This window comes from Nuphar pumila, chromosome 17, assembly GCF_984573655.1.
Source record: "Nuphar pumila chromosome 17, dmNupPumi1.hap1.1, whole genome shotgun sequence".
In the NCBI taxonomy this organism is placed as follows: Eukaryota; Viridiplantae; Streptophyta; class Magnoliopsida; order Nymphaeales; family Nymphaeaceae; genus Nuphar; species Nuphar pumila.
The window spans coordinates 21,290,044-21,316,512 of NC_143265.1; the positions used below are offsets into that span (position 1 = coordinate 21,290,044).

General features: G+C 36.4%; 1 protein-coding gene across 1 annotated transcript in view; it reads right to left on the reverse strand.

Moving 5' to 3' along the window:
- Positions 1-8,529: 8,529 nt before the first annotated feature.
- The window catches only part of LOC149811781 (putative carboxylesterase 11), a 37,387-nt gene continuing 19,447 nt past the window's right edge, over positions 8,530-26,469 (reverse strand). Inside the window, exon 2 of the mRNA XM_089993374.1 lies at positions 8,530-9,274. Coding sequence (XP_089849500.1) covers positions 8,737-9,274 — 538 coding nt within the window. The 3' untranslated portion in view covers positions 8,530-8,736. The remainder of the gene's footprint in view (positions 9,275-26,469) is intronic.

Here is a 26,469-nt window from a genome sequence, read left to right on the forward strand (position 1 = left end):
TCACCCAACATGCGGTCTGTAGTAGTATATGTCCCACATGTTTTCCCATTTGTGCCAATAGTTACTTTCCAGCCAGTACTCCCCTCACCAGCCACAATCACTATTTACCCACTTCCTCACCTCCAATACATCATCACTGCTTTCATGATGATATTTTTAGTCGACCTTTATTGTTGGTTCTATATATATTCATTGTATTATGTAACAGTATCATAGCATTTTCATTCACTATACTGGCAACGCCATTTGCCTAGCACAACCCCTGTTTCTCCTCATTCTCCATCCTCCCACACCTAAGATCGTAAACATCATTTCATTTAAAGCCTAAGTTAGATACATGAGTTTCTCACCACTTGTAACTCTAATATCAAAGTAATATTTGCAATCCTTCTCTAATATTTTATTTAAGTGTTTTGCAGAAAATACATGGAAGATGCTATTTTCTAGAATTAGAGACTCTTGTAAAATTTAAGTTAAAATTTGTAATAGCTAGATATAATGAGAATTTACATTCTTTGCACTAGATTAAAATGTATGAACATGCATATATCTTAGAATTTGCCTGTTTTCATATCATTTTTTATTTTTCTTTTTTATTTCAAAAATTCACGAATGGGAACACGAATGGCACATTCACCACTCTAATAAAAGGTGATTAAATCCTAAGTTGATGATTTGCATCAATTGCCATAGTCAAGGTGTGAACAAAACTTAGGATTTTCATCTTTTATGGAATAACATTGGATCCACACTAGATCTTTTTCAAAATCAACATATTTCTCTAAATATCTCCTTCTTTTATTAGAGTTTAACTTAAAATTAACTCAAAATATATATCAATGGCCATACTCAGAATATATTGAGAGTTAATTTCATTTTAAACTCTATAAAGGCACCAAAATGTGTTTTATTCTTTACTTGAATTTAAATACGATTATTATATAATACATTTTATGACCATAGTCAGAAATGTATTATATCTTTAATCTTATTTCAATTCATTTAAAGAATGAAATATACTTTTCAAAAACCCAATTTCAAATTCTTTTAATCCATTCATCATTTATGATAGAATTACATCATATTTCCAAAATTCTTTTCATATTATTTCAAAATCCAAGTGCTTTTTGAGATAATTTTCCAAATACCTTCTTCATTTCTCAAGTCAATTTTTATTTATAAATTCAAACTGGTCTTCTCAATTCTATCTCATTTCAAAATTCAATTTCAAAGTCCAATTTGACTTTGAAATTTCAAAATTCATTTTTATACTCAAAATTCAATTTCCAATTCAAATTAAATTTCAAGGTTCAATTCAACTTTGAAATTCCAAATTCAATTTTAGGATTCAATTTCAAATTCAATTTAACATCTCAGATCAAATTTCAAAGTTCAATTTAGCTTTGAAATTCTCAGATCATATTTCAAAGTTTAACTTAAACTTTGAAATTTCCTGATTCATCTTCTGATTTTTAAAACTCAAGTTTAAAATCAAGTTTATTCTTTATTTTTCAAAATCTCCAAAGTTCTATCTAAAGATTGAGTCTTGATTCTCAATTCAAAATCATGGTTTTGAGATTGATTCTGAATCTCAAAATTCAATTTTTCCTAAGTTTAAGGCCCACTTTTAAATTCAATCTGGGTTTCCAAAATCCAGATCCATCTTCAAAGTCCCATTTAGATTTTCAAAATCCAATTTCATCTTGGATTCAAGATTCAGAACCCAATTCCACCTTGGATTCAGATTTTCAAAACCAATCTCATCTTAGATTCCAGATTGCAAAATCCAATTTATGTTGGATTTCAGATTCTATCTTGGACTCCAGACTTCGAATCCAATTCCATTTAGGATTCCAAATTTTGGATTCAACTTCATCTTAGATTCCAGACTTCAGATCCAACTCCATTTAGGATTCCAGATTTCATACTCAACTCCATCTTGGATTCCAGACTTCGGATCCAATTTCATTTAGAATTCCAGATTTCAGATTCAAATCCATCATGAAATCCAGATTTCAAAATCCAATTATGTTTCCAAATTCCACCTAGATCCAAGATCTATTCTAATTTAAGACTTTAAATCCGAAATTCAATTCCCTTTCAAGATTCCATCTCAAATTTGAATCCTAGATTCAAAATCAAAATTCAAAGTTCATTCTAACTTTGAAAATTCATTTTCACTTCAAAAATTCCATCTCAGTTTCAAAATCTCTTTTTCTCCTTATTTCTTTAAATCAAAATCCATTTTCCAAACTCTGATTATTCCAAGACTTGGAATTTCAAGTCTCTTCTTCCAGATCTATTTCAAAATTTAAGTTAGATTCAAAATCTAACTTTTTCAAACCAACTTCAAATCTTCGAATCATTTCTTCACTTCATTATCAAATTTACTTCAGAATCACTTGGAAAATCCCAAAACTTCTAAATTATTTTTTTTAAATGCATACATCTCTGCATTTGCATTGCACAAACATGATTCTTTGTGCATTTTAGACTTAGAATAAATTCTTAGATAATATTTTGGCAAAGCAAAAAGGTATAAATTCGATCCTTGGTTCGATTACCCCTGGTAAAGGCGCCAAGAACGGTCCAATCTCGTACCGACGAGCGAACCCATCTCTATTTTCCTGCAAATTTTCAAAATGAAGGCGAGTAATTTCAAAACATTTTTCAAACTTAAGGTCAAGTGAGACCTTTACAAAAGAGTTCCTCTCTTTTTTATTTTCTTTCTTTTTTATCTTTTATTCTCCTTTAAAAGAGGAATAGAGGTTAAAAAGGCAAAGAGAAGGAAAAGAGGGAAACAAGAGGAAATTTTTTGCAATGATCACAGTCCCACCACTTCTCGGCGTGGTCTTTCAAGCGATAGGTACCAAAGTTCACTTTCAGCTCCTCTAGGACATTCAAAACATGAAAAATACGTTCTATCTCACCTATCCAAGATTCTGCAGCCTCAGGATCTGTCTTGCCCACAAAAACAGAAGGATCCAATTCTATAAAGCACTTATAGGTAACCATACTTATGTTCTGCCCACCTTGAGCTACGAAGTGAAGATTCACACTCATCTGTTGCATCACAACTACATGCTGTTGCACAACCTCCGCAAGGTTGCTCACACTGCCCACAATATCATTGCATCTGGTCTTCCAAGTCATCTATCATGACACAAAGACGTAATAATTAATTGATAGGTCTGACAACCATGCTCGCTAAACAATAATCGCATCAATCATTCAAAAATCATCGGGCGCCCTACACACAATTCAAGCATAATACATTACAACTTAATCGTGCAACAACATGACATATAAATATGTTCCTCGAACAACCTCAAGCGACACACACGAGGTCGCTATCGCTAGAAAGTCACCATTCTAGATGACCAACGTTAGAGAATCACCACTCTAACACAACAAAACAAAGAGAATCATTACTTATATGACATTGTTAGGGAATTACCACCCTAGCAGCATCGTTAGAGAATCACTACTCTAATGACATTGTTGAAGAGTCACCACTTCAACAACATCATTAGGGAATCACCACCCTAATGGCATCGTTAGAGAATCACCACTATAACGACATTGTTGAAGAGTCACCACTTTAACAACATCATTAAGGAATCGCCATTCTAATGGCATTGTCAGAGAATCACCACCCTGACGGCATTACTGAAGAATCACCACCACAGCAACATCATTAGAGCATCACCACCCTAATGGCATTGTCAGAGAGTTACCACCCTGACAGCATCGTTAGAGAATCACCACTCTAACGACATTACTGAAGAATCACCACATCAGTAGCATCATTAGAGAATCACCACCCTAATGGCACCATTAGAGAGTCACCACTCTAACGGAATCGCTGGAGAGTCACCACTCCAATGGTGTCACTGGAGAATCATCACTCCAATAACCTTTATTAGAGAATCACCACTCTAATGGCATCGCTAGAGAATCACCACCCTAGCGGCATTACTAAAGAATCACCACTTCAGTAGCATCATTAGATAATCACCACCCTAATGCCATCGTTAGAGAGTCACCACCCTAACGGCATCGCTGGAGAGTCACCACTCCAACAGCATTACTGAAAAATCACCACTTCAGTAGCATCATTAGGGAATCACCACCCTAATGGAAACACTGGCACTACCAGGAATCACCATTTGAGCCAACACAACACCATAATCCTTCTGATTGTGGTTGGGAAACAAGAATTCCCACAACGCTCTCTCAAAAGCGACAACAACCAGAAACCTGATGTTATGCTATCCCCACTATGACCCTCTCAGGAGTCGAGTGCCATCATCGACAACACAAAGACACTCTGCTAAGCGCACTACATCGTTCACATTCTCATCACCAAGAACAACTGGAGATCTACAGTATCCTCCGACAGAATACACAGAGGCTCAACTGGCACAAACAAGGCTTTAGCCTTCTATCCTAAAGATCATCTCCGAAAACATACCCTTCATCAATGACAGGGTCACAAACAATTCCAATGAAGCTGGAAAAGGGAGAATACTAACCTAGAGCTTTATCAGACGACTCTTATCAAAACCACATTGTCTTCAACACGATTGGTGTAAAAGCTCGATATTCGTTATGATTCATCCATCATCTTCACTCAAGTAATGTGGAACGAGGAGGTGAAATACGCAAGAGGTCTCTAGGTTAAATCAACGACTTCAACTCTCACAGGAGTTGACATGAACTAGCTTGGGAAACTATATCCATAAGCGTAAAAGCACTATAGTTCGCGAATTCTATACCGACATCAACTGACACTTAATCTCTAAGTATCTGCTCAGACCACCATAGGCACATATACTTAGTTCACCAAGATAGATTCACCTCACAAATCTATCTTACATATTAGTCAGAACCTCTTGGTTCCGATACTCAATACCTTGAGCCAAATCATATAAGGCTTTAAACATAAAATTGTGTCTCACATCGGACGACAACCACAATATCATACAAATTTATCTAAATATGTATTAAAAGCAAGATGTCTCTGTCTCCTTTGCTCTTTAATGTTGTTTTTGAAGTCCTTTGTGGTTTTTTTTAAGAAGATCGTAAAGTGTGATTTCATTGTTTCTATCAGAATCCATAAGTTTCCTAGTCATATCCTTACTTATGCCGATGACATGATAATTTTTTGCAGTGCCTTCATCCAACAAATGTTAAGAATCAAGCTTATCATTTTTTTTTCTATCGATGTGAGGTTTATCTATGAACAATGATAGGTGTTGTATGTCCATGATAAATGCCCTCCTTCTATGCTGGCTATTGATCAGTGGATTTTTAGATGCACTATTTCAAAAAAAACTTTTTCTCACCTAGGTCTGCCACTACAGATCTCACGTATCTCATCGGCAGCCTGAAATGCAACTCTTCAAAAGGTTCAGACTAAAATATCGGCCTGGCAAGCATCCTATCTTTTCATCACTGGTAGACTTACTCTCATCAAGCACGCTTTAAATGCTATACCACAATTCTTTGTCTATGTTCCTGATGCCTATGGGGGTCAACAAGAAGCTATCTCGGTTGCTGGTAAATTTCCTTTGGTCAGGGCGAAGTACCAACAACAAGCACAACCTGGTGGGATGAGAATCTCTAATGCTTCCTCAGAATAGGGCGGAGTTGGGGATTCCAGATTCTAGGTTGCGAAGTATTGTTCTTGTCGTGAAGCAAAGTTGGCTTGCACACCAACCGGGGTCCCCATGTGCAAGCTTTCTTCTTGCTAAATATGGATCGGTTGAATCGTTGTTTGTTGACCATCGCGCGATATGGCCAACCGTTTCGCAGTTGCGTCGCTCATGGATCCATTGTTGGTCTGTCACTTTTTCTAATGAGGGCGATGATGACTCTCAGGCCCAGTTCTTTTGCCGCACTCTCGCCCCCAACGGCTCTTTCTGCACAAGAGCTTGCTACCTTTCTCTCCTTCCTTCGGGGGTGGATTGATTCCCTGCGCGCCTTATCTGGAGCAAGGGACCTACTCCTCGATTGTTGGCATGGCTAATCCTTCATGAACAGGTGCAGACGGACAACTTCCTTAAATCTATCAGTTTCCATCTTTCAAGTAAATGTGTTTTATGCGAGGCGGCCGAAGAATCTGCATTTCACATTTTCTGGGAGTGCCCTATTTTTTAGAACCTCTTTAAGGTTACCTGGAATAAGCCTGTCGTTAGTGTGCACCAGGAGTCGTTCACTGTAGACCTTTTGTGGGGCCCTCAGCCAGTTCACAGTTGCAAGCACTGGCGAATTATTTGGAGAACATGGCTTCTCTCGTCCTGGTGGGTTGTTTGGATGACTCGCAACAATATCATTTTTCGGCAAGTTCCGACAATTTTCAATAAATTAGTGAAGTGTATTTTGGAGGATGTGTACGCCATTTTGCACATTACCGTCCCTGATCTTCAACGCTTACTGTCGCTTTGGACCTCCTCTAAACCAGGCTGATCTCGTTTGGTTTTTGTTCTTTTTGTTCTTAGTTTTGTTTTTGTGCTCTCGGCCTATCTGGGGCCTGTTTTGCGTTGCCGGCGGGTTCAATGTTTGTTGACCCTTTTCTTAATGTTGATGTTTATAGTCTCTCTCTCTCTCTCTCTCTCTCTCTCTCTCTCTCTCTCTCTCTCTCTCTCTCATAACATGGGCTCGGCAAGTTAAAGATAAATGGCAGGTGCTCGACTTCTGTCGGCTCATATTGGCTTGTTAAATGGTCATAAATATGTTTCAAGTCATTTAACTTCAAACAGTATAGTGCAGACCCAATACTTGAAGTGTTTGACATGCAAGAAATAAGTTTTAGAGTCCAAATTCTGCTACTTGATCTTTGACACAATGTGATTTGGTCATAAATGAGCCAGTTCAAGATCGGCTCGACAAGTCTATATTTGATTCATTCAGCACCTTTGCATCCTACAGTAGAGCCCCTTTGAGTCCAATTTTCCATGCTTAGAGCATGTTTAAACTAAGATTTAGGAAATTGTTTGAAACTGAATTTGAATCCAACCAACTTTATCCAGACAGAAAAAGCCAACTAGACCCAGCCGATTAACTAATTGGGTATGCATGATCATACCAAATCCAACTGAAGGGGATTCAATCCCTCTGCTACAGTTTGGGATGAACTGGCCCAATAAAGCATAGCAAAATCCAGTTTAAACCTACTGATACACATGCTCCATCCAAATTTTGCTTACTAATTAGTTTGTTCATTGGCACGATTTCTTCCAATCAGTATGTTTGGATCCGAATACAACCAAAATAGCGAGGGTTCTTGGCTTCAACTCTCATGGAGAGCATTTGGTTATCCAAGGAAAGAGAAATCAGAGGTTATATTCAACTTCCATTTGTGCTATTTATGATCGTTCTTTTGTGGAAGCCCAACACAGTTGAGCCTCCTTTTGAACCCAAGCAATCCCTTGTTGATTATATAAATTATAATATTAGTTACTCCCACTTCATCAGCATCATGAAGTCTTATCCCAACCACAGTGAGACACGTTTAAAGATATCAGCTGCCAAAAACTGGCAACAGAAAATTTTCTAAAAAACTGTTCTTTTGGCATAATATCGGCAATAATAAACGAATTACAGATTAAAAATATTTTTTTATGATGAAATAAAATATATATATATATAATAAAAACACATGATTTTTCACAATAAACAGTTAAAAACATAAAATTGCTATTTAAAACTTTCAAGTAATTTCTTGTGATATTATCGTGATCTTTTCATAAATATCACGATATTTGTCTCACTGATCCCAACAACTTGGGTCGGCTTCCCAAGTACGTTTATCAGCAACTATTATTACAAAAATGTACCTAAATTTTTTTTTATAATTCAAATTCTTACCCAAAAAAATTGGTACTTCAAACGCATACATCATTAATTTTATAGTTAACCAAAAGCATACCTACTAAGTTTAGCGTTTCCTATTATCACTCAAATTCATGATCTTATCCTTAAGAAAAAAGACAAAATTTGATGTATATTTAGAAAGAGATTAATGAGGATAAAATGGACAAAATGAAGTATATCTAATGCGGGTAAAACTGGTTAATTTTGAGTTTCTTAACTATTGGCTACGGTTAAAGCGAGAATAGTTACCAAGGGTATGAATTTGAATAATTGAAGACAAAACTAGGTATCATTTAGAATTATAAGCTTTTAAGGGTGTAATTTGAAATACCAAAAAGGACCAGGTATATTTTTTGCAAATAACATCTGTTTTTACAACACAAACCAAAGAAAGAATATTCTTATTTATTAGTCTCCTCTTCCTCGCCTATTTTGAATTGGTTAACCAATCCAAGAGTCACATTACTTGGACAGGCACCTCAAAAAGAGGATCATGCCCCCCACATCATAATACTTACTAGGTTAAAGTTTGACAACTTGAGCCTTGCCAGAAAAGAACTTTTTACCATTGGTGAACCTATGCAAGCAAGATTTGTGAACCAGCAAGTATCTGCCCCACATAATAATGGAAAGATGCTTGCAACCAGCAAGTGACTAATAAATGCTTGCATCTAGCTATATTATTAACTTGAACCATTCTATTTTACAAACAAGCCAGAATTCAAAGGAAAAAAGAATGGATGGCTAAATTGACAAACATAATTGCCATGCACTCCATAGCTGATCAAAATTTAGAACGAGGAGAAAAAGAAAAAAGATGTGATCCTTACAGCATACACAACAAAAATATGAACTGATTTAGTATGAGAATTCATGACCCCTTAGAGAGATGTACTTCTTGATCCAAATTGCAATGTCCTCGGCACAAGCCTGTGCTTGTGGTGATTTCAAAAGCATATCCAAAGTGGCAAATTCATGAACTGCATCCTTGTACTCGAGAACAGGAGCGTCAATGTTCACCTTCCTGAGCTCTTCAGAATATGCAATAGCACGATCTCTCATCCAGTCATGCTCAGCAACCACAGTGAGAGTAGGAGGCATGAACTTGAGTGGTGGCTCTCTACCGGGTATGAGGGGGTTTGCAGCAGGATGATCCAAACTGAACTCATCCTCTGGCAAAAACAACTTCCACGCCAGTATGCACATTGCTTTGTCATAAAAGTACGAGTTTGCCAACTTAATTTCTGAATGTGTGGGCACACTACCAATGAAGAATGGATACATCAAAACCTGAGCAACAACCTTAACAGGCTCCAAAAGCTTGCCACCCTCAACAGCCTTCCTAGCTACAAAATCTGCAATATTGGCACCACAACTAACTCCAAGAAGAACACATCTGCATATAATTCGCGCAGCATAAACAATCAGGTAGATTCAGTAAGAGAAGGCAATCACAAAGATTTTAAAAGGGTCAGTACATACAATTAAAGACGCACGTGCACAACATAGCAAGCATCACCCTATTGTTCAAATGCATTGAAATACATGTTTCTATGTGGCCTCTTAAAAGGTAGCACATAATTGTCTCATTTATTATTCCTTATTGCATTAAATGAATGAACTTAAAAGTATAAGCATCTAATGATCCTTTTTGGAGATAAATGACACAAAATCTTCAGCTAGAAGGCTAGAACCAGTGTTGTGAAAAGTGTTGAGGCATAGCGAGGCGCTCCACCAAAAACAGAGGCGAGGCGTAAGCCTCGAGGCGCGTAAGCCTCAAAATTTTTTTTGAAAACTTAAAAAAAATATCTAAAAATACAAATAAATAAAGAAATGCTTTATTGATGAAATAACAACCAATAAGAAATAGAAAATCTCAAATAAGTACTAAAAAATATGATATTAACATATAAAAGTAACTAAAAATTGATTATATAACTGGAAAATATTTGGGATCGTAGAATGCCATTGCGGTTGAAGGGAAAGTTTTATAGGACGACTATTAGGCCCGCTTTACTATATGGTACGGAATGTTGGGCTGCCAAGAGACATCATATTCAAAAAATGAGTGTAGCTGAGATGCGTATGCTGAGATGGATGTGTGGAAATACAATAAAAGATAAGATTCGGAACGAGGAGATACGTAAGAAGGTAGGCATTGCACCCATTGAAAATAAGATGAGAGAGAATCGTTTACGGTGGTTTGGACATATTCGACGAAGGCCTAATGATGCTCCAGTTAGAAGGATGGAGAAATGGGAAAATATATTAGTTAAAAGAGGTCGGGGTAGGCCTAGGAAGACATGGATGGAGGTGATAGGAAAGGATATGAATGCTTTGAACCTCACCGAGGACATGGCATTGGATAGAAATGAATGGAGGAGAAGGATTCATGTGGAAGACCCAAAATGATTTTCTTTGTTGGTTCATATCGCCGACCCCAATTGTTTTGGGATGAAGGCGTAGTTGTTGTTGTTTGTTGTTGTATAACTGGAAAATATATGAGATTAACCAAAAAAAGTTAAAATATACTAAGAAACTGATTACATAACTGAAATAACTGGAAAATATATGAGATTAACCTACAAAAGTTAAAATATATGAGATTATTCTAAAAAATATGAGATTAACATATAAAAGTAACTAAAAAAATGATTACATAACTGGAAAATATATGAGATTAACCAACAAAAGATAAAATATACTAAGAAACCGATTACATAACTGGAAAATATGTGAGATTAACCAACAAAAGTTAAAATATATGAGATCATTCTAAAAAATATGAGATTAACATATAAAAGTAACTAAAAAACTGATTACATAACTGGAAAATATATGAGATTAACCAACAAAAGTTAAAATATACTAAGAAACTGATTATATAACTGAAATAAGTGGAAAATATATGAGATTAACCTACAAAAGTTAAAATATATGAGATTATTCTAAAAAATATGAGATTAACATATAAAAGTAACTAAAAACTTATTACATAACTGGAAAATATATGAGATTAACCAACAAAAGTTAAAATATACTAATAAACTGATTACATAACTGAAATAACTGAAAAATATATGAGATTAACCTATAAAAGTTAAAATATATGAGATTATTCTATAAAATATGAGATTAACATATAAAAGTAACTAAAAAACTGATTACATAACTGAAAAATAAATGAGATTAACCAACAAAAGTTCAAATATATTAAGAAACTAATTACATGACTGAAATAACTGAAAAACATACGAGATTAACCAACAAAAGTTAAAATATAGTAATATACTAAGAAACTGATTACATAACTGAAATAACTGGAAAATATATGAGATTAACCTACAAAAATCTTATTGATTATGTCTCAGAAATCCTGTTGTAAAAAAATAAAAAAAAATTGTGCCTTGAGGCACAGAGGGTCGCGCCTTTTGCACCTCAAAGCACGTTTTTGATAACACTGGCTAGAACATTCTTAAAATCCCCAAATGGTTCTCTCTCTCTCTCTCTCTCTCTCTCTCTCTCTCTCTCTCTCTCTCTCTCTCTCTCTCTCTCAATGGTTCTTGCTCAACAGAAGACAGCACAATAGAAGAGAACAACCCCCCCCCCCCGAAATTCCAGTTGTGGGACATTATTTGGGATTTCAAGCTGACAACCAACAGACCAAACATGCAGAATGCACTTCACTAATGCTATATCTACCCAAGTTTTCAGTCCAAAGAAGATGAAGAGAATGGTATAACATCAAAGATGGCACCAGTTTCTCAGTTTAAACCATGTTGGTGCTGCAGTCTAGGGGTGGCAAAATCTGACACGACCCGCCAACCCGCTTCTTAGCCGGGTTCGGGTTCGGGTTTGGCTTAAACGGGTTCGTGTCGTAAACGGGCTGACCCGCCTAACCCGTTTATTAAACGGGTCGGGTTCGTGTTAGGGGTATGCCAACTTGGCTGACCCGTTTAATAAACAGGTTAGGCGGGCGGGTCAACCCATTTACCCGAACCCGCCCGCCAACCCGTTTATCCGACCCCGACCCGCCCGCCAACCTGTTTACTCGAACCCAACCCGCCAACTCGCCTACCAACCCGCTTACCCGAACCCGACCCGCCAACCCGCCCGCTAACCCGCCAACCCGTTTACCTGACCCGACCCGTTTATTAAACGGGTTAACCGTGTCGTGTCGGGTTACCCGTTTAATAAATGGGTCGGGTTCGTGTTTGCCACAGCCAACCCGTTTAATAAACGGGTCGGGTTCGTGTTGAGGTATGCTGACCAGCCAACCTGCCGACCCGACCCGATTGCCACCCCTACTGCAGTCCTTCTAGGTGGTGCATTGTGGGGTCATGGACCAGATCTGAGAACGGCAACTTTTTAATGCTCATTATCTCTTAATGCAGTCCCCACGATAGAGAATATTGTGCATCGGAGGTTTCAGCTACCAAATGTTTGTGTCCAATGTCATTGAGAAGTTCAAACACACATTTATTTTGGTGCTTCAGCTATATCCTTGGCATGATGGGGCTAGGACAAGGATCTGATGGATATTTTGTGCTTTAGAACAATAACGATCGACCTTGGGCATCAAAAGACAAAAGAAATGGTTTTTCATTTGGAAATGGTGGGTCATCTTCACCTTGATGGTACACTTGGGAAGAGAAGTATAGAAGGATCTTTTAAATTTATGCAAGTGATCAACTGCCATACACTAGAAGATGTGAAGTTCTCTTTGCAGTGGGTAAAAGATAATGGCTGGGTCAAGACTGGGGGGCATGGGGCCTCCAAGCCTGCTATGATTATTCAGTGTCTTCTTTGGTGACGAACGACACATCATTATCTTTTTCGGTTTCATAATATTATTTCTGTTTTATTAATTTATTTCTTCTTCAAAAGAGAAAAAAGAAAAAAGAAAAAGAGTGTCATGTTCATCAACACAGACAACAGCAATGGAGAAGCTGACAAAAATCAAATGCCAGGAGTGGATGCACACAACTATTCTATGCTAATCATAGAGGCTTGCATTCTATGCACGACACCACCAATGGCAACTTATGTTACATGGACACTTAGACCTATTTATCCATGTCATCGTGGTATAGGGCATCTTGCCACAAGAATTCACAAACTTAACTCCCTTTTCTGTGACTTCATATTCCATATTGTGGCCTCATGGATCTTCACCAGGGTTACTGGAGGCGCCCATAGGCATGGGGAAACGTGCTTCCCAAAACACGTTAAGAAACATGGTGTTTCTAAAACGTTAGGGGAAGCATCATTTTTAAGTGGGAAGTGAGCTTCCTGATATTAGGGAAGCGAGCTTCCCAGTAATGGACAGTTTTAGCCCTTAAAACTTTTTTTATCAAAAAAATAAAAGAAATTCCCTTTTTAAAACGGTATAATGGTCATTATAACATTATAAAAGAGAGTTGAATAGGGTTTCGACTCTCTCTCTCTCTCTCCATTGACTTTAGGTGACTTTAGGTGACTTTCGGCACTTTCGGCGATCTCTAGTGACCATGGGTGTCTTCAGGTATGCTCTCTCTCTGTCTCTCACTCTCACTCTCTCTCACTCTCACCCTCTCTCCCTTTGTCTCTATCTCTCACTGTCGCTCTCTCTATCTCTCACTCCTTTGTGTCTCTCTCTCTCTCTCTCTCTCTCTCTCTCTCTCTCTCTCTCTCTCTCTCTCTCTCTCTCTCTCTCCCTCCCGTCTCTCTCTCTCTCTGTAAAATGTTATGTTGAATATTCAGTTGCGAAAAAATATGTTATCCAATTTTTGTGATTGGCTTCTTTTGTGTAATCCAATTTTTGTGTTATTCAGCAAATTTGTTGTAGATTGGCTTCTTTGTGTTATACAATTTTTGAGAAAAAAAATGTGCTAAATATTCAGTTGCCAACATGTGTATTGTGTACATATATGTTATAGTCTTGAGTCTTGATTAATTTTGCTTGGGATCAAACATATTTGACACACTCAAACATTCATGCACCTTGCTTGCTGTTAGGATTATGGTATTGGACCCCATTGAGTCTTTTTTTTTGCCATGTAATTTGTTGACGTGTATCATAGCTGCAATAATATCTGAAGTTTTTTCCTTGGGAAAAATTTAGTGCAGTTTTTCTTGGGATTCAAGGATTTGTTGAGTACAAATTTGTAATGTTGAAATTTATAATTAATGAAAATATGTTCTTGAGGAAATATCATGATAATATTTATTTTTTAATTTGTCCAGATATTTTCAGTATGTTGGAGATACATGTGTTAAAGGTGTCAATTGGTGTGAGGTCAGTGGGAGTGTATTTTTGGCTTTTTACTTGTAGAAGTAGGGAAATTAAAAAATTATTTGTTTATGTCACTAACATTCCATGAATACAATGTAAACTAGAAATTGAATCATTAATGCATATATGTTAAAGCCTATGATCCAACCAGAAATTTTTTAATTAAGAAAATTGCTTCGAAGTTAGAACTCTTTATAGTTGCAATTTGTAAATGTGATTAGTTTATAGATTTGTGGTTGCTTCTTCACACAAACGCATAGATATTAGTTTATACTTTATAGATTTGTGGTTTGCTTTGTGTGTGTGGTCATTGTTTGCTTTTAATTTGTTCAAATGAACCGTTCACCATCATTTGGATTTCATCACTAGTTATCTTATATAGTTTGCTACTTTGATTGTGTTGGTTTTTTGTTTGTGTGGAATTGCGATGTTCGATGCACACAAAGGCATTTACCATCTTATTGTGCTCATGTTAGAACTTTGGAGTGATGCATGTACTTTTGTGATGCAGGTATCTTTGCTTATTTTTTGCTTCACTAATGACTTTCACAAACGACGAGTTCGACAGTTATGGTGATGAGGACGATTCTCTTGCAATTTAGAGCATGAATCTGCTAGTGGTGTTGGGAATGACAAAAATGATAAGGAGTCTGATTGTCCATCTGAGTTTGAAGAAGCGAATGAAGATTGTTTTGATGAGGAAGATGAAGAAGAATATGACATAGATAGGTACTATGAAGATGACCCCGAACCACCTAGCATGCATAAAATAATAATATTATAGTGCCATGTATGGAGACAAAAGAATAGGCAAGGCAAGCAAGGTGAAACTCGTGTTTATGTGCAGGCACTGCAAAACTATTTATCATGGGTCATATACTCAAGTTTTTGCACATTTCATGGGAGCTCCGAAGGTAAACAGTGTTGGGATTGTCTTTTGTATTGTTGTTGCAAAAAGTAAAGAGTTGGCAAGAAAAATTAAGAGGCAAGTTTAACGAGTGGAAGCTTCATCAGGCACATTTCAGTTGAAAAGATCAAGAACGGATAAACCGAAGCTTATGACTCTTCCTACGTCTTCTTTTGCCTCTAGTGGAAGCACTATTGATATTCGTGATACCTTTAAAAAGGTAGAAAGAGACGATATAGATCATAAAGTTATTAGGTTTTTATGTACAAATGGCATACCTTTCAATGTACTTTGATCACCATATTAGGAAGAATGATATCGACACTTAGTAAAGTGTTTGGATATAAGCCCCAATCGTATGAAAAAGCCCGAACAACATTGCTTGACAATGAGTGTGTTTACAAAGAGTTGAGTGAATTTCGAAAAAAGTTTGAGTTTTGGAGTTTCTATTGTCTCAGATAGTTGGACAAATATAAAAAACAAGCACCTAATAAATATACTTGCATCAATTTATTTTGGGTCAATGTTATTATATGCGATTGACTTTTCTGATGTGTAATAATCAGCTATAAATATTGCCGAGTTTTTTAAGGCTGGATTTAAAATAGTGAGGTATTCTAATGTGGTGCAAGCTAAGTCACACGGACTTGGCTAAAAGGTCGATGCACCCGCGTCGACACGCCCCAAAACGGGTGTGGCTTCGGACACGAGGCAGACACGATCAAGTAAGTGTCGGACACGGTCAACGCACCAGGGCCGAGTTCGTCCACATTTTAGACTTGATCAACTTTGATCGAGTCTATTTTTGTCCATTTATTAAAATTAATTTGGACTCGGGTTGGGTCCACGACCCAGATTCAAGACGGTATCGGGTCGGGGCTCGACCCTTAAGAGGCTACGCAGGGGCAAACGGCAGACCCCTCCCCGCCGATCGCTCCCTCTCCCCCACCCATCCCTCGCTCCTTGTCCCCTTCAGGCTCGTCGGCGACCCAAACCCCGATGACCGTAGCCACCGGCGACCCCAACCACACCGGCGACCCCAACCACACCGGCGACCCCAGCCACCGGTCCTCTCAAGTATATCCCTCTTCCGTTCTTCTTCTTCCTCTTCCTCCGGCTAGGGGCGGAGCCCCCTACCTCGTTCATGTTTTTCGGCAGGGAGCTGTGGAGCCCCCTGCCTCGGAACTGTTTTTTGGTAGGGGGCTCCGCCCCCCTACCTCAATTTGTTTTTTCGGCAGGGGGCAGAGCCCCCTACCTCCATTTGGTTTTCTGGCAGGGACCTCCGCCCCCTGCCTCAGTTCGATTTTCTGGCAGGGGGCAAAGGCCCCCCTGCCTCAGTCACAGTTTTTCAGCAGGGGGCGGAGGCCCCTGCCTCAGATCTGTTTTTCAGTAGGGGGCTTCGCCCCCTGCCTCAATTTGTTATTATTGTTATATATATATATATATATATATATATATTTAAAAATATATATACATAGCCGTGTCCCCGTGTCCAAAATTTTTGAAATTGTTTCGCACCCATGTAACATAGGGTGAAAGTGATTACAAACAATGCAAATTACAAGTTAGCTGGTGAAGAATTGAGGCAAACATACAAGTATATTTTCTAGTCACCTTGTGTTGTGCACACCCTCAATTTGATCTTTAAATATTTGACATGTGAGTATCATTTGTTGGGAGAGACATTTAAAAAGTAAAGAAATTGTGAAGTATATCACAAATCATTTAAAAACATTAGCAATCTTTAGAAGCAATAAAAAATTGGAGCTAATAAATATCGCAAAGAGAAGACTTACTTCACATTACTCCAAAGTGCTTGCTTGATGTAAGGAAGAGCTTGAGGCTTACTCTCATATAAAATAGATGGAGTGAGTGGAAGTAATAATGCACTGATGAGACTATGAAAAGAAAGGCTATTATGACATAAAATATTGTTCTTGATGAAAAATATTAGAATTTTGTTCATTGAGCATTATTGATCACAAAAGTCATCTATAAGATAATCAAATTATGTGATCAAGAAGGCCCTATAATTGGTAAAGTGTATGAAGGCATGTATAATATGTTTGAAGGGATCAAAGACAATCTAAAAGGACAACTAGATTTGTATGAAAAAATTCATAGGGTTGTCTCAAATAGATGGGATAAAATGAATATACCCCTCCACAGTCTAGCCCACATGCTTACTCCAAAATATTATGAGTCAGAGAATCTCAAGATCCCAACATCAGGAGGAGACAAATGAGTTTTTCCTGGTAAAGATTTTATTCGATTTATTTGATAAAGTTTAAACTTTAATGATTTAATTATTTTATTCTTTTATTTGCATTTTCTTGTTATAGCATAACAATCTTTTTCTTTTTTGCAAAAAAAGACAATGATACTTTAGATGGTGCAATGCTCGCGCTTGATATCATATCTAGTGGAAATGAAGAAGTCTCTTCACTTTACAGGTCACAACTTGTGGCTTTTGCATCGAGAAGTGGAAGATTTAGCCGAAATGTAGCAAGAATGGATGCATTAATTTCTACAATGTCAATCCTTAATTGGTGGCCTTTTTATGGCGGTGATAAGCCCGAGTGGAGAGCATTAGCCATTAAGGTTTTATTTCAACCTATTAGCATATCTTTTGTCGAAAGAGTGTGGAGCACTATCATGTTGATACCTTGGTGTATATCCATTTGAATCTTTGCTTGATTAATAGGTATAATTAAAGTTTTTTGTACTTTTATTTTAATATCTTATAAAATATTTATGTATCATTGATTATTTGTTAGCATTCATACTTTATATTCTTGTCATAAAAAGGTACAATAATCGCTATAAAGAAAGACCTAGTCGAAAATGGGATATCAATATAGAACTTCCTATTGTAGAAGAAAATACGTTGAGATTAGAGGACATGCATTGGATAAACTTAGATGATAGTGCACAACAACCAAGCACTATTTCGAAAACCAAAGATGCACAATCAAGAGCTCTATTGCCTCCGACAATCACACTTAGAAATGAGGTTGAAGAGGATTCAGATCAATCAAATAGATCTAGGGGTAGGACTAGTAATATACAAGAGAGACCGCTAGTTCCCCAGGGTCGGATTGATCATTTCTTTAGCAACAAACTTAGGCAAGGTATTCATTATGTATCTTGTGTTTATAATTTAAATTAAGATTTTTGAATATTTTAAGTTTTTAACATATTCATTATAAGAAATAAAGTGGAAGGACGTGAAGAGGCTGGAGAAAGTTCCTCCAAATTTATTGTTGACCTGAAGGGAAAGAGAAAGATAACAAATTATTGATGATTGACTATGAAATGAACTCTTGAATCTTGTTTATTTATTTTGATTATGTAGTTGGAGTGTTGAACTTTGGAAACTCTTATGTTGCTTTGACCGTTTGGCGGTGACTTTTTGTCATGTAGTTGTAATATTTTGTTGGTTTAATTTTGGTGATTTAAAGTTTTAATATTGAAGTGAAGTAGTGAATTATGTTAATTTTAAAGTTTAAAGTTTATACTTTAAACTTTGAAATGCATGAAATTAAATTCTATTTTTTAGTGCTTACAGCCTGAAATACATAATTGTTTTGTACATTTAAAAATTTAACAATATCTCCATCTAATCTTTTAGTTTTTTGATTTTTCTATCTTACAGAGATCACAACCCCAAATAACAAGTCATTTGATTCATTTTTTGAAAAAGGTACGCTTCTTAATCAAATTTATTAGTTTTTTTATGTATTACTTATTAAATGCTTGCATCAAGATGCATTTGTTAAATGGTTGCAGCAGGAATATGAATTATGAATTTTTCTTGATGTATTATTTATTAAATGTTTGCAACAAGAAGCATTTGTTAAATGGTTGCACTTGCATATATGATTCAATGTTGAGATTAATAGATCAGCTTTAATGTTATCTACTCATATTTATTTTGTCAATGATAAACATAAATCTTATATTTTGATAAATTAGACAAAATATAATTATATTTTCACTTCCCTTTTGATTCTTATTTGCTTCCCATACGAATCCTAGGTCGCTTCATTCTTCGTTTCCCCTTTGAATCCTAGTTCACTTCTAGTTCAATTCATAGGTTGCTTCCAGTTTGTTTCGCTTCTCGCTTCTAAGATGATTCCAGGTTCGCTTTTAAGTCGTCTCGTGTTTCCTGTTTCCTAAAATTTTAGAAGTGTCTCACTTCCCGCTTCCTAAAATTTCATTTGAGACAAAACATGCCCTCGAAGAGAGTAGGCAACCCCAATACCTAAAAAATATCTTAGAAAACCAAGGTCTGACATATCAAAAAAAATTTAAAAACATTTTAAATAAACTCAACTCCTTTTCTATCACTACCAGTAATAATCATATCATCTATATATAGGGTATGTTTGGAAGTGAGAAAGATGTATAAAAAGTGATACAAAATGAAAAATCCGTACGGCTTTTCCGACCCTTCCAAACGAGAGAAAATTTCCCTCTAAGAGAAGTTTTTCTAAAAAGTACACTTTTTGATAGGAAACATTCCTCTAAGGGGATGGAGGAATGTTTCTAGTAAAATTTTGTGGGCTCTTTCCATCTCACTACCATCACTACCCACCATCTATCTTCACCACCACCATCCCTCTTACCACCACTACCACCACCATCCATCTTACCACCATCACCCACCTCCTGGAAAACCGCCCTTCCCACGATTTTTCACCATCCATCATCATCACCACCACCACCACCACCCACCTCTCAAAAAACTATGCCGAAGAAGCTTCACCACCACCACCCACCTCTCAAAAAACTATGCCCTCCCCATGATTTTTCACCATCCATCACCACCTCATTTTTTTTTTAAGATTTTCCATTTTATTTTTCTCATGCTACCCAAACAAGTAAAAATTTTTCATTTAGAAAAATGATCATATCAAAACTTCTCGTAGGCAAGATTTGTTTTTCCTATGAGAGTTTTTCTTACTTTCAAACGTGCCCATAAAAGTAAAATAATGACGTTGGTTCATGTATTCTTGACAAAGAGAAATGTTAGTCAATTATGTAAGTATTATACTGTATTATACAATATAGTACGATACGTATCGTTACTATGGACAAAAATGATACGATACACACTCGCATCGCTATGCAAATACGAGTGTGTAACATATCTTTATCGTGTGTATCATACGATGCAGCCATGTATCGTGTTGTATAATATAATACAGAGTATATCGTATGATACACCTCTTACGCACTTTAAAAAGGGCTGAAACTTGTCTTTTATTTTTTGGGTTTTAATTGTTTAAAGGCCATTAGAGGGGTATCCATGCACCCTGGGAGTGGTTAGAGCGATTTGGGGGTCGATCAGTGTGCAAGGGAGAAGATCCCTATTTTTTGCTTCTTATTGAATTTTTTTGGGAGAAGATGGCATCAAATTATCTGATATGGCAATGGGGCACTCAAGTAATGAGTGGAAACCAATTGAAAATTGAGTGCAACTATTGCCATAATATTTTTTTGGGTGCTCTCGGTTAAAGTATCATTTAGCCAAGACACATCTCAATGTTGCGGCATGCATGTCAAGGACTTTGCCAGATGTCGTGAAATAGCAATGTCAACAATCACTCACTGATCAAATTCATAAAGAAATAAAAATTTATGATAATGTATCGTATGATATTGGGAGACTTGCAATAGTGCGAAACCGTGCTACGATGTGTCGAGGTAATTTATTTTTGTCTATTTCAATTTTAATTTTATATTGTTATTTAGTTGTGATGTTTTGTATGATTGTATTTGTTATTGTCTTATTGATTTCTCATTTTCTTGTTTTTTTCCAAACATATGGTGGACTAGGTTCGGAAGTGATGTTCAAAAATTGAGGGCTTTTATCATTCACATTCTTGGCCAAACGTGTAGTGCAAGTGGAAGTGAGAGAAGCTGGACTGTCTTTGAGCAAATCCATACAAAAAAAATAAATTGATTGGAGTACAAAATGCTCAATGACCTTGTCTATGACTCTATATTCGCTACAACTTCCGACTGAGGTAGAGGTATATAAAATTATAAAGTTTATTTGTCATTTTCATGTGTTTGTTTAAAAAAATTATATCATACAAAACTTAACTAATTTAAATTTTTTAATATTTTTTTAGGTAAATAGAAAAAGTTATTTTCAATGAGGCACAAAGAGTAATTTCATCCCATCAATTTGAAAAATTTTGATGCATTAGATGCATGGGTTGAAGAAGAAGCAAGCATTTTGAATGACATTCAGTGGATCAACGTAGTAGGAGCACAAGAGGTAGATGATGAAGAGCCCACATATATTAAAGACGATATGGATGTCGAAGGAGGAGGAAGAGAAGAAGAAGAAGATGATGATGACAATGGTGATGATGATTGAAGTTATATTTTAAAAAAACTTGGTTATTTAACATTTAAGTGTTCATAAACTTGGTTATTTTGTTTTTGTTTATGTAATATGAAAGTAAGAGTCTTGTGGCATGTTCTTAATTACAAGATATTTAATATCTTGTATTGTTCTTGTGAGATAGTTGATGTTTGATGATGTCTTCTGCAGGTCATAGAGACATAAATGTTTTATATATGATTTTATGGTTGTATTTTGTGCAATCCATCATTGTTTCATGTGTTATGATTTTTTTAGAATTTTTTCTGACTTTTCATGGTTTTTAGAGTTTTTGAACAAAAATTATTAAAGCATTATGATTTTTTATGATACGATATGTATCTTATTTTGGGCCCGACCGATATGGGTAACAATATGATACTTACAACCTTGGTGTCAGTAATAACAAGTTATAAAACCAAAACCGATCATGCCTTCTCTAAAAAGGTCATACCAGGCCTTAGGAACTTGTTTATGATCATACAAAGCTTTCTTACGTTGAAGAGCTTTACCTTCCTCAACATCAAGTCTGAGTGGAGGGTCTATGTACACTTCTTCACTAAAATCTTCATTAAGAAATGCATTTTTGACATCTAATTGATAAACCGACCATTTTTTAATAGAAGCTACAATTGTGAGTGTCTTAAACTGGTCATTCTAGTTACGGGTGCAAAAGTTTATTCATAGTCATTCCCATGTTCATAAGCATACCTTTTGACTTCAAGTCTAACATAATACCTTTCTAAAGTTTCATTACTCTTTGTTTTAACTTTAAATATCCACATATATCCTATGGTTTTCTTTTTTAAGAGAACACTCACAGTTTCCTAAGTTTTAGCTCTAATAGAAGGCATCCAACTAAACTTTCATTGCTTCTACCTAATGGGAATGGTCTTTGGCTTCTATATATGTAGAAGGTTAATAAAAAACATGAGTAGCTAATAGACAAGCTCTATATTTTGGGGAAAAAGACTTATATGACACAAATCTATTAAGTGTCGTAAATTTAGTTTGGGTTTGATCCAGACCCGAACTGAGATTTGCGTGATTGACGTGTTTACTGGGACACGAATGTAATTTTATATTTTGTTGTAGGACAGATATGTTCATAATCAAACTACTTTGTAACCTAATACATAAATATGAAGTATCATCAGGTCACGCACGATTGATGAAAGAGTGAACCTGTGCAGCCCAAAACCTCTCGGCACCCCCTTCCTCTACTTCAGTGTCTTCTTCTTCTGCTACCTTTTCTTCTTATTTTTTCCTCGTTGCAGATCAGCACTGGTGAGGACTCAAGTTCTAATATGGTATCAAAGCAAGGTTGGATCTAGGGCTCGGTATTGCTTCCAAAAAGGTATGACCATAGAGAATATTTGATTTCAGTCAGGAAAATATCCTTCCCTCAATGTTTCTTTTTCTGTGTTATCGTATTTTCTTCCAAAAAAAAATATGATTTCTTCTTCTTGCCACCACGTCTTCTTGAAAGAGTTTTCGTGTTTTCATTTGAAAGACTAAAACACGTCTTTTTCTTAAAGGTCTGTTCACGGGCTTCTAAAATCTATCGTATTTTCATCTTGAGGCATTTTCTTGAATCGTGACCCACCTTCTTGAATCATTACCATATTCCAAGAAAAACTTTGATTTTTCATTCTAGAATCTGTTTTCTTGTTCTCTTATCCCAAAACTGATCCTTGATCAATCTGAAAACACCATTTATCGTGATCTTGGTATAACAATTTTTCTTTTGCCTATTAACGCTAATCGAACACGACATGTTCAGGTGACTTGATTCATGAATATTGAATTGATTATTTGAGTATTCAAGTGATCTGATATCTGTTCAAAAAAAAAAGACAGCAGAACCGAAATCTGTTATAACCAGTTCACTTTTAGATTGATTTTAAACAGACACATTATTTCAAAGTATGATTAGCCATTCAATTGCTCCTTTCTTAGAGTATTTTCCACTTTATATTCACGTATCTCATAATCATGGATCCTTCTTCAACCCAGTCCGGTTTGTCATCAAACTTCCTTAATCAACTTGTCTCTGAGAAATTAAATAATTCCAATTTCCTGACCTGGAAGAGACAGATAGTTCCTTTTATCAGGAGCCAAGATCACTTTGGTCATTTGGATGGATCAATTCCAGCCCCACTAGAGTTCATCGCAAAGGAGGAAACAGACGTGCAAGGGGTTGCATCTACTAAGCTTGTTCGAAACTCGGATTATGTCTCTTGGATGAGAAAAGATCAGGCATTAATTGCCTATATCACATCTACCTTGTCTCAGGAAGTACTAGTTGTTATTCTCGACGACTGCATAGCGATGGAATTGTGGAACAGGTTGACACAAACATACTCTCAGATATCTGAAGCCAGAGTTTTGTTTCTCAAGCGTGAATTTCAGCTTCTCAAGAAAGGCAACCTATCTATTATGGATTATTTGAATAAGGTGAAGACCATTACAGACCAACTTACCATTATTGGATGTGAAGTGCCGGACAAGGATAAAGTACAATAGACATTGAATGGTTTGAGCCCAGATTATCATGTATTGGTGACATCATTGTTGTGCTAGCCCATGCTTCCCACGTTTGAGGACCTCCAGGCAAAACTTCTTCAATACAAAATGGCGTTGAAAGGCATTGTTGAAGATTCTGGTGCTCAATCTGATTCCCAAGATGTTTTAGCTACTGGGTTCTCCTTCGATCGTGGTCGTGGAGGAAATAGCTTCAGAGGAGGAAGAGGTCGTGATAGATTTGCAGGTCCAGGTTTGCTTCCTACACCCAATATACGGTTCAACTCCAATGCGAAGAACCAAAATCAAAGAGTTGTCCCGACATGTTACCTGTGCAATAAAAGGGACATATTAAGGCAAATTGCTGGTTTAATCCTCAAAATAAAGAAAAGTTGCAAAACATTGAAAGCAAAAAGGAAGATAATGTTACCAAAACTGATGAGGAGGTGAAACAACTTTTGCTGGCAACATTGTCTGGGTTGCATTTGAAGCAGAATGATCAAGGATTATGGTATGTTGATTCAGGAGCAGCGACCCATGTTACGGAGAATGTTGGTAAGCTCTCGAGCTCAGTTCCTTATTTTGGTAAAAATAATATTGTTATTGGAGATGGATCTCACCATCGTATTTCTCACATTGGTGATGCAATCATTCCTTTGTCAAAATCTTCTCTCAATTTGTCAAATGTCATTCATGCTCCTAACATAAAAAAGAAAATTATTTATGTGTCCAAACTTGTTGATGATATGCATTCTTATGTTGAATTCACTCCCTCTTTTGTGTATGTCAAGGATCTTCAAACGAGAGAGACATTCGCTGAAGGGAAGCGAAAAAGAAATATGTACATCTTCAAGGAAGATCCATTTGCGCATACAAGTTTCGTCTTGAAGCTCTTATTGAAGTCTAAGTCTTTTCAGTCTGAATTATCTGTGTCAGGTCCTGAGTCTATTTTTAGCCTTTCTAAATGTAATAAGCCAAGTCTTTGGCATGATCGTCTTGGTCACTGCAGTTATTCTTTTCTTGAGAAACTTGTATCAAGTAAATTAATTCCTAAATCAAGTTTAACTCTTGAGAGAAATAATAAAAAGTACTCCAGTTGTCAAATGCGTAAAAGTCATGTTCTTCCTTTTGATTCTATAAATAAAAGAGCTTCAAGACCTTTTAAAATTGTTTATTCTGATGTTTGGGGTCATGCGCCCGTTTGTTCTTCTTCTGGCAACAGATATCATCTCATCTTTATTGACAGTTATTCTCGTTATACTTAGATATTCTTTATGAAGCATAAGTATGAAACTTTTCACATATTTCGTAACTTTCGTGCCTTTGTTCAAAATCATTTCTCTACTAATATTCTGCATTTTCACTGTGATGGAGGTCGTGAGTATACATCAAAGGATTTTATTGATTTTCTCCAAAGTAATGGAATAAAGCGTAGAGTGTCTTGTCCACATATGCCACAACAAAATGGGATTACTGAGAGAAAATATAGGCATATTGTTGAAATGGCTATGAACATGATGCATGATAGCAATCTTCCCATTAGTTTGTGGACAGAAGCATTCCATTCAGCAGTCTATATTATAAATCGTCTGCCCATGACAGTTTTACAAAATAGTTTACCATATTTTTCTCTTTTCGACATTTAGCCTGATTATGATGCTCTGCGTGTATTTGGATGCACTTGCTATGTTCATATTGATGATTCTCTCAGGAATAAATTCCAACCAAAGGCTTCCAAGTGTAGATTTGTGGGATATGCCGATGATTACAAAGGGTATCAGTGTTATGATCCTATGACTAAACGTGTTAAAATCTCTAGGAATGTTTTGTTTGATGAGAATAATTTTGAAAATGCATCATTTAATACCTGTCAAAGAATTCCCAAGAGAAGAAGTTTATCATCCATGGATGAATGCAAAATTATTTTCAAGTGTTTATGGTGATTGCTCACCTCAGTGTACTTAGGAAACAGAGTCGGCTGACCAAGATGACATTGACTCAGGCCAAGCATGCTTACCTCAATCTGGTGATCAGGTCGGTGGAGCTTCATATGATGAAGAAGGGACAGACCCACAATCTCATCAGATTGATAAATTTAAAGGGTATGTGTATGTGTGAAAAGAAAAAGGCGCTCCTGTTTCTCACGTTGAACCAAATACTCATGTGCCTGTTAGAAACTTGAGGAGTTCAAATAGAATCAGACATCCTATTGACTGGTGGGTCAGCTACAATAATTTTTCTATGGATCTTCAACTATTTTTATCTCAGGTTGATAAGCATGATGAACCCATGGGGTTTCATCAAGCCGTGAAATCAAACAAATGGATTGAGGCCATGAATGAAGAAGTGGAAGCACTTCATGAATGTCAGACGTGGAAAATTATTTTCAGACCTCCTAACAAAAATATTGTTGATTCCAAATGGGTTTATAAAATTAAATACAAACTCGATGGCACCATAGAACGATACAAAGCAAGACTTGTTGCAAAG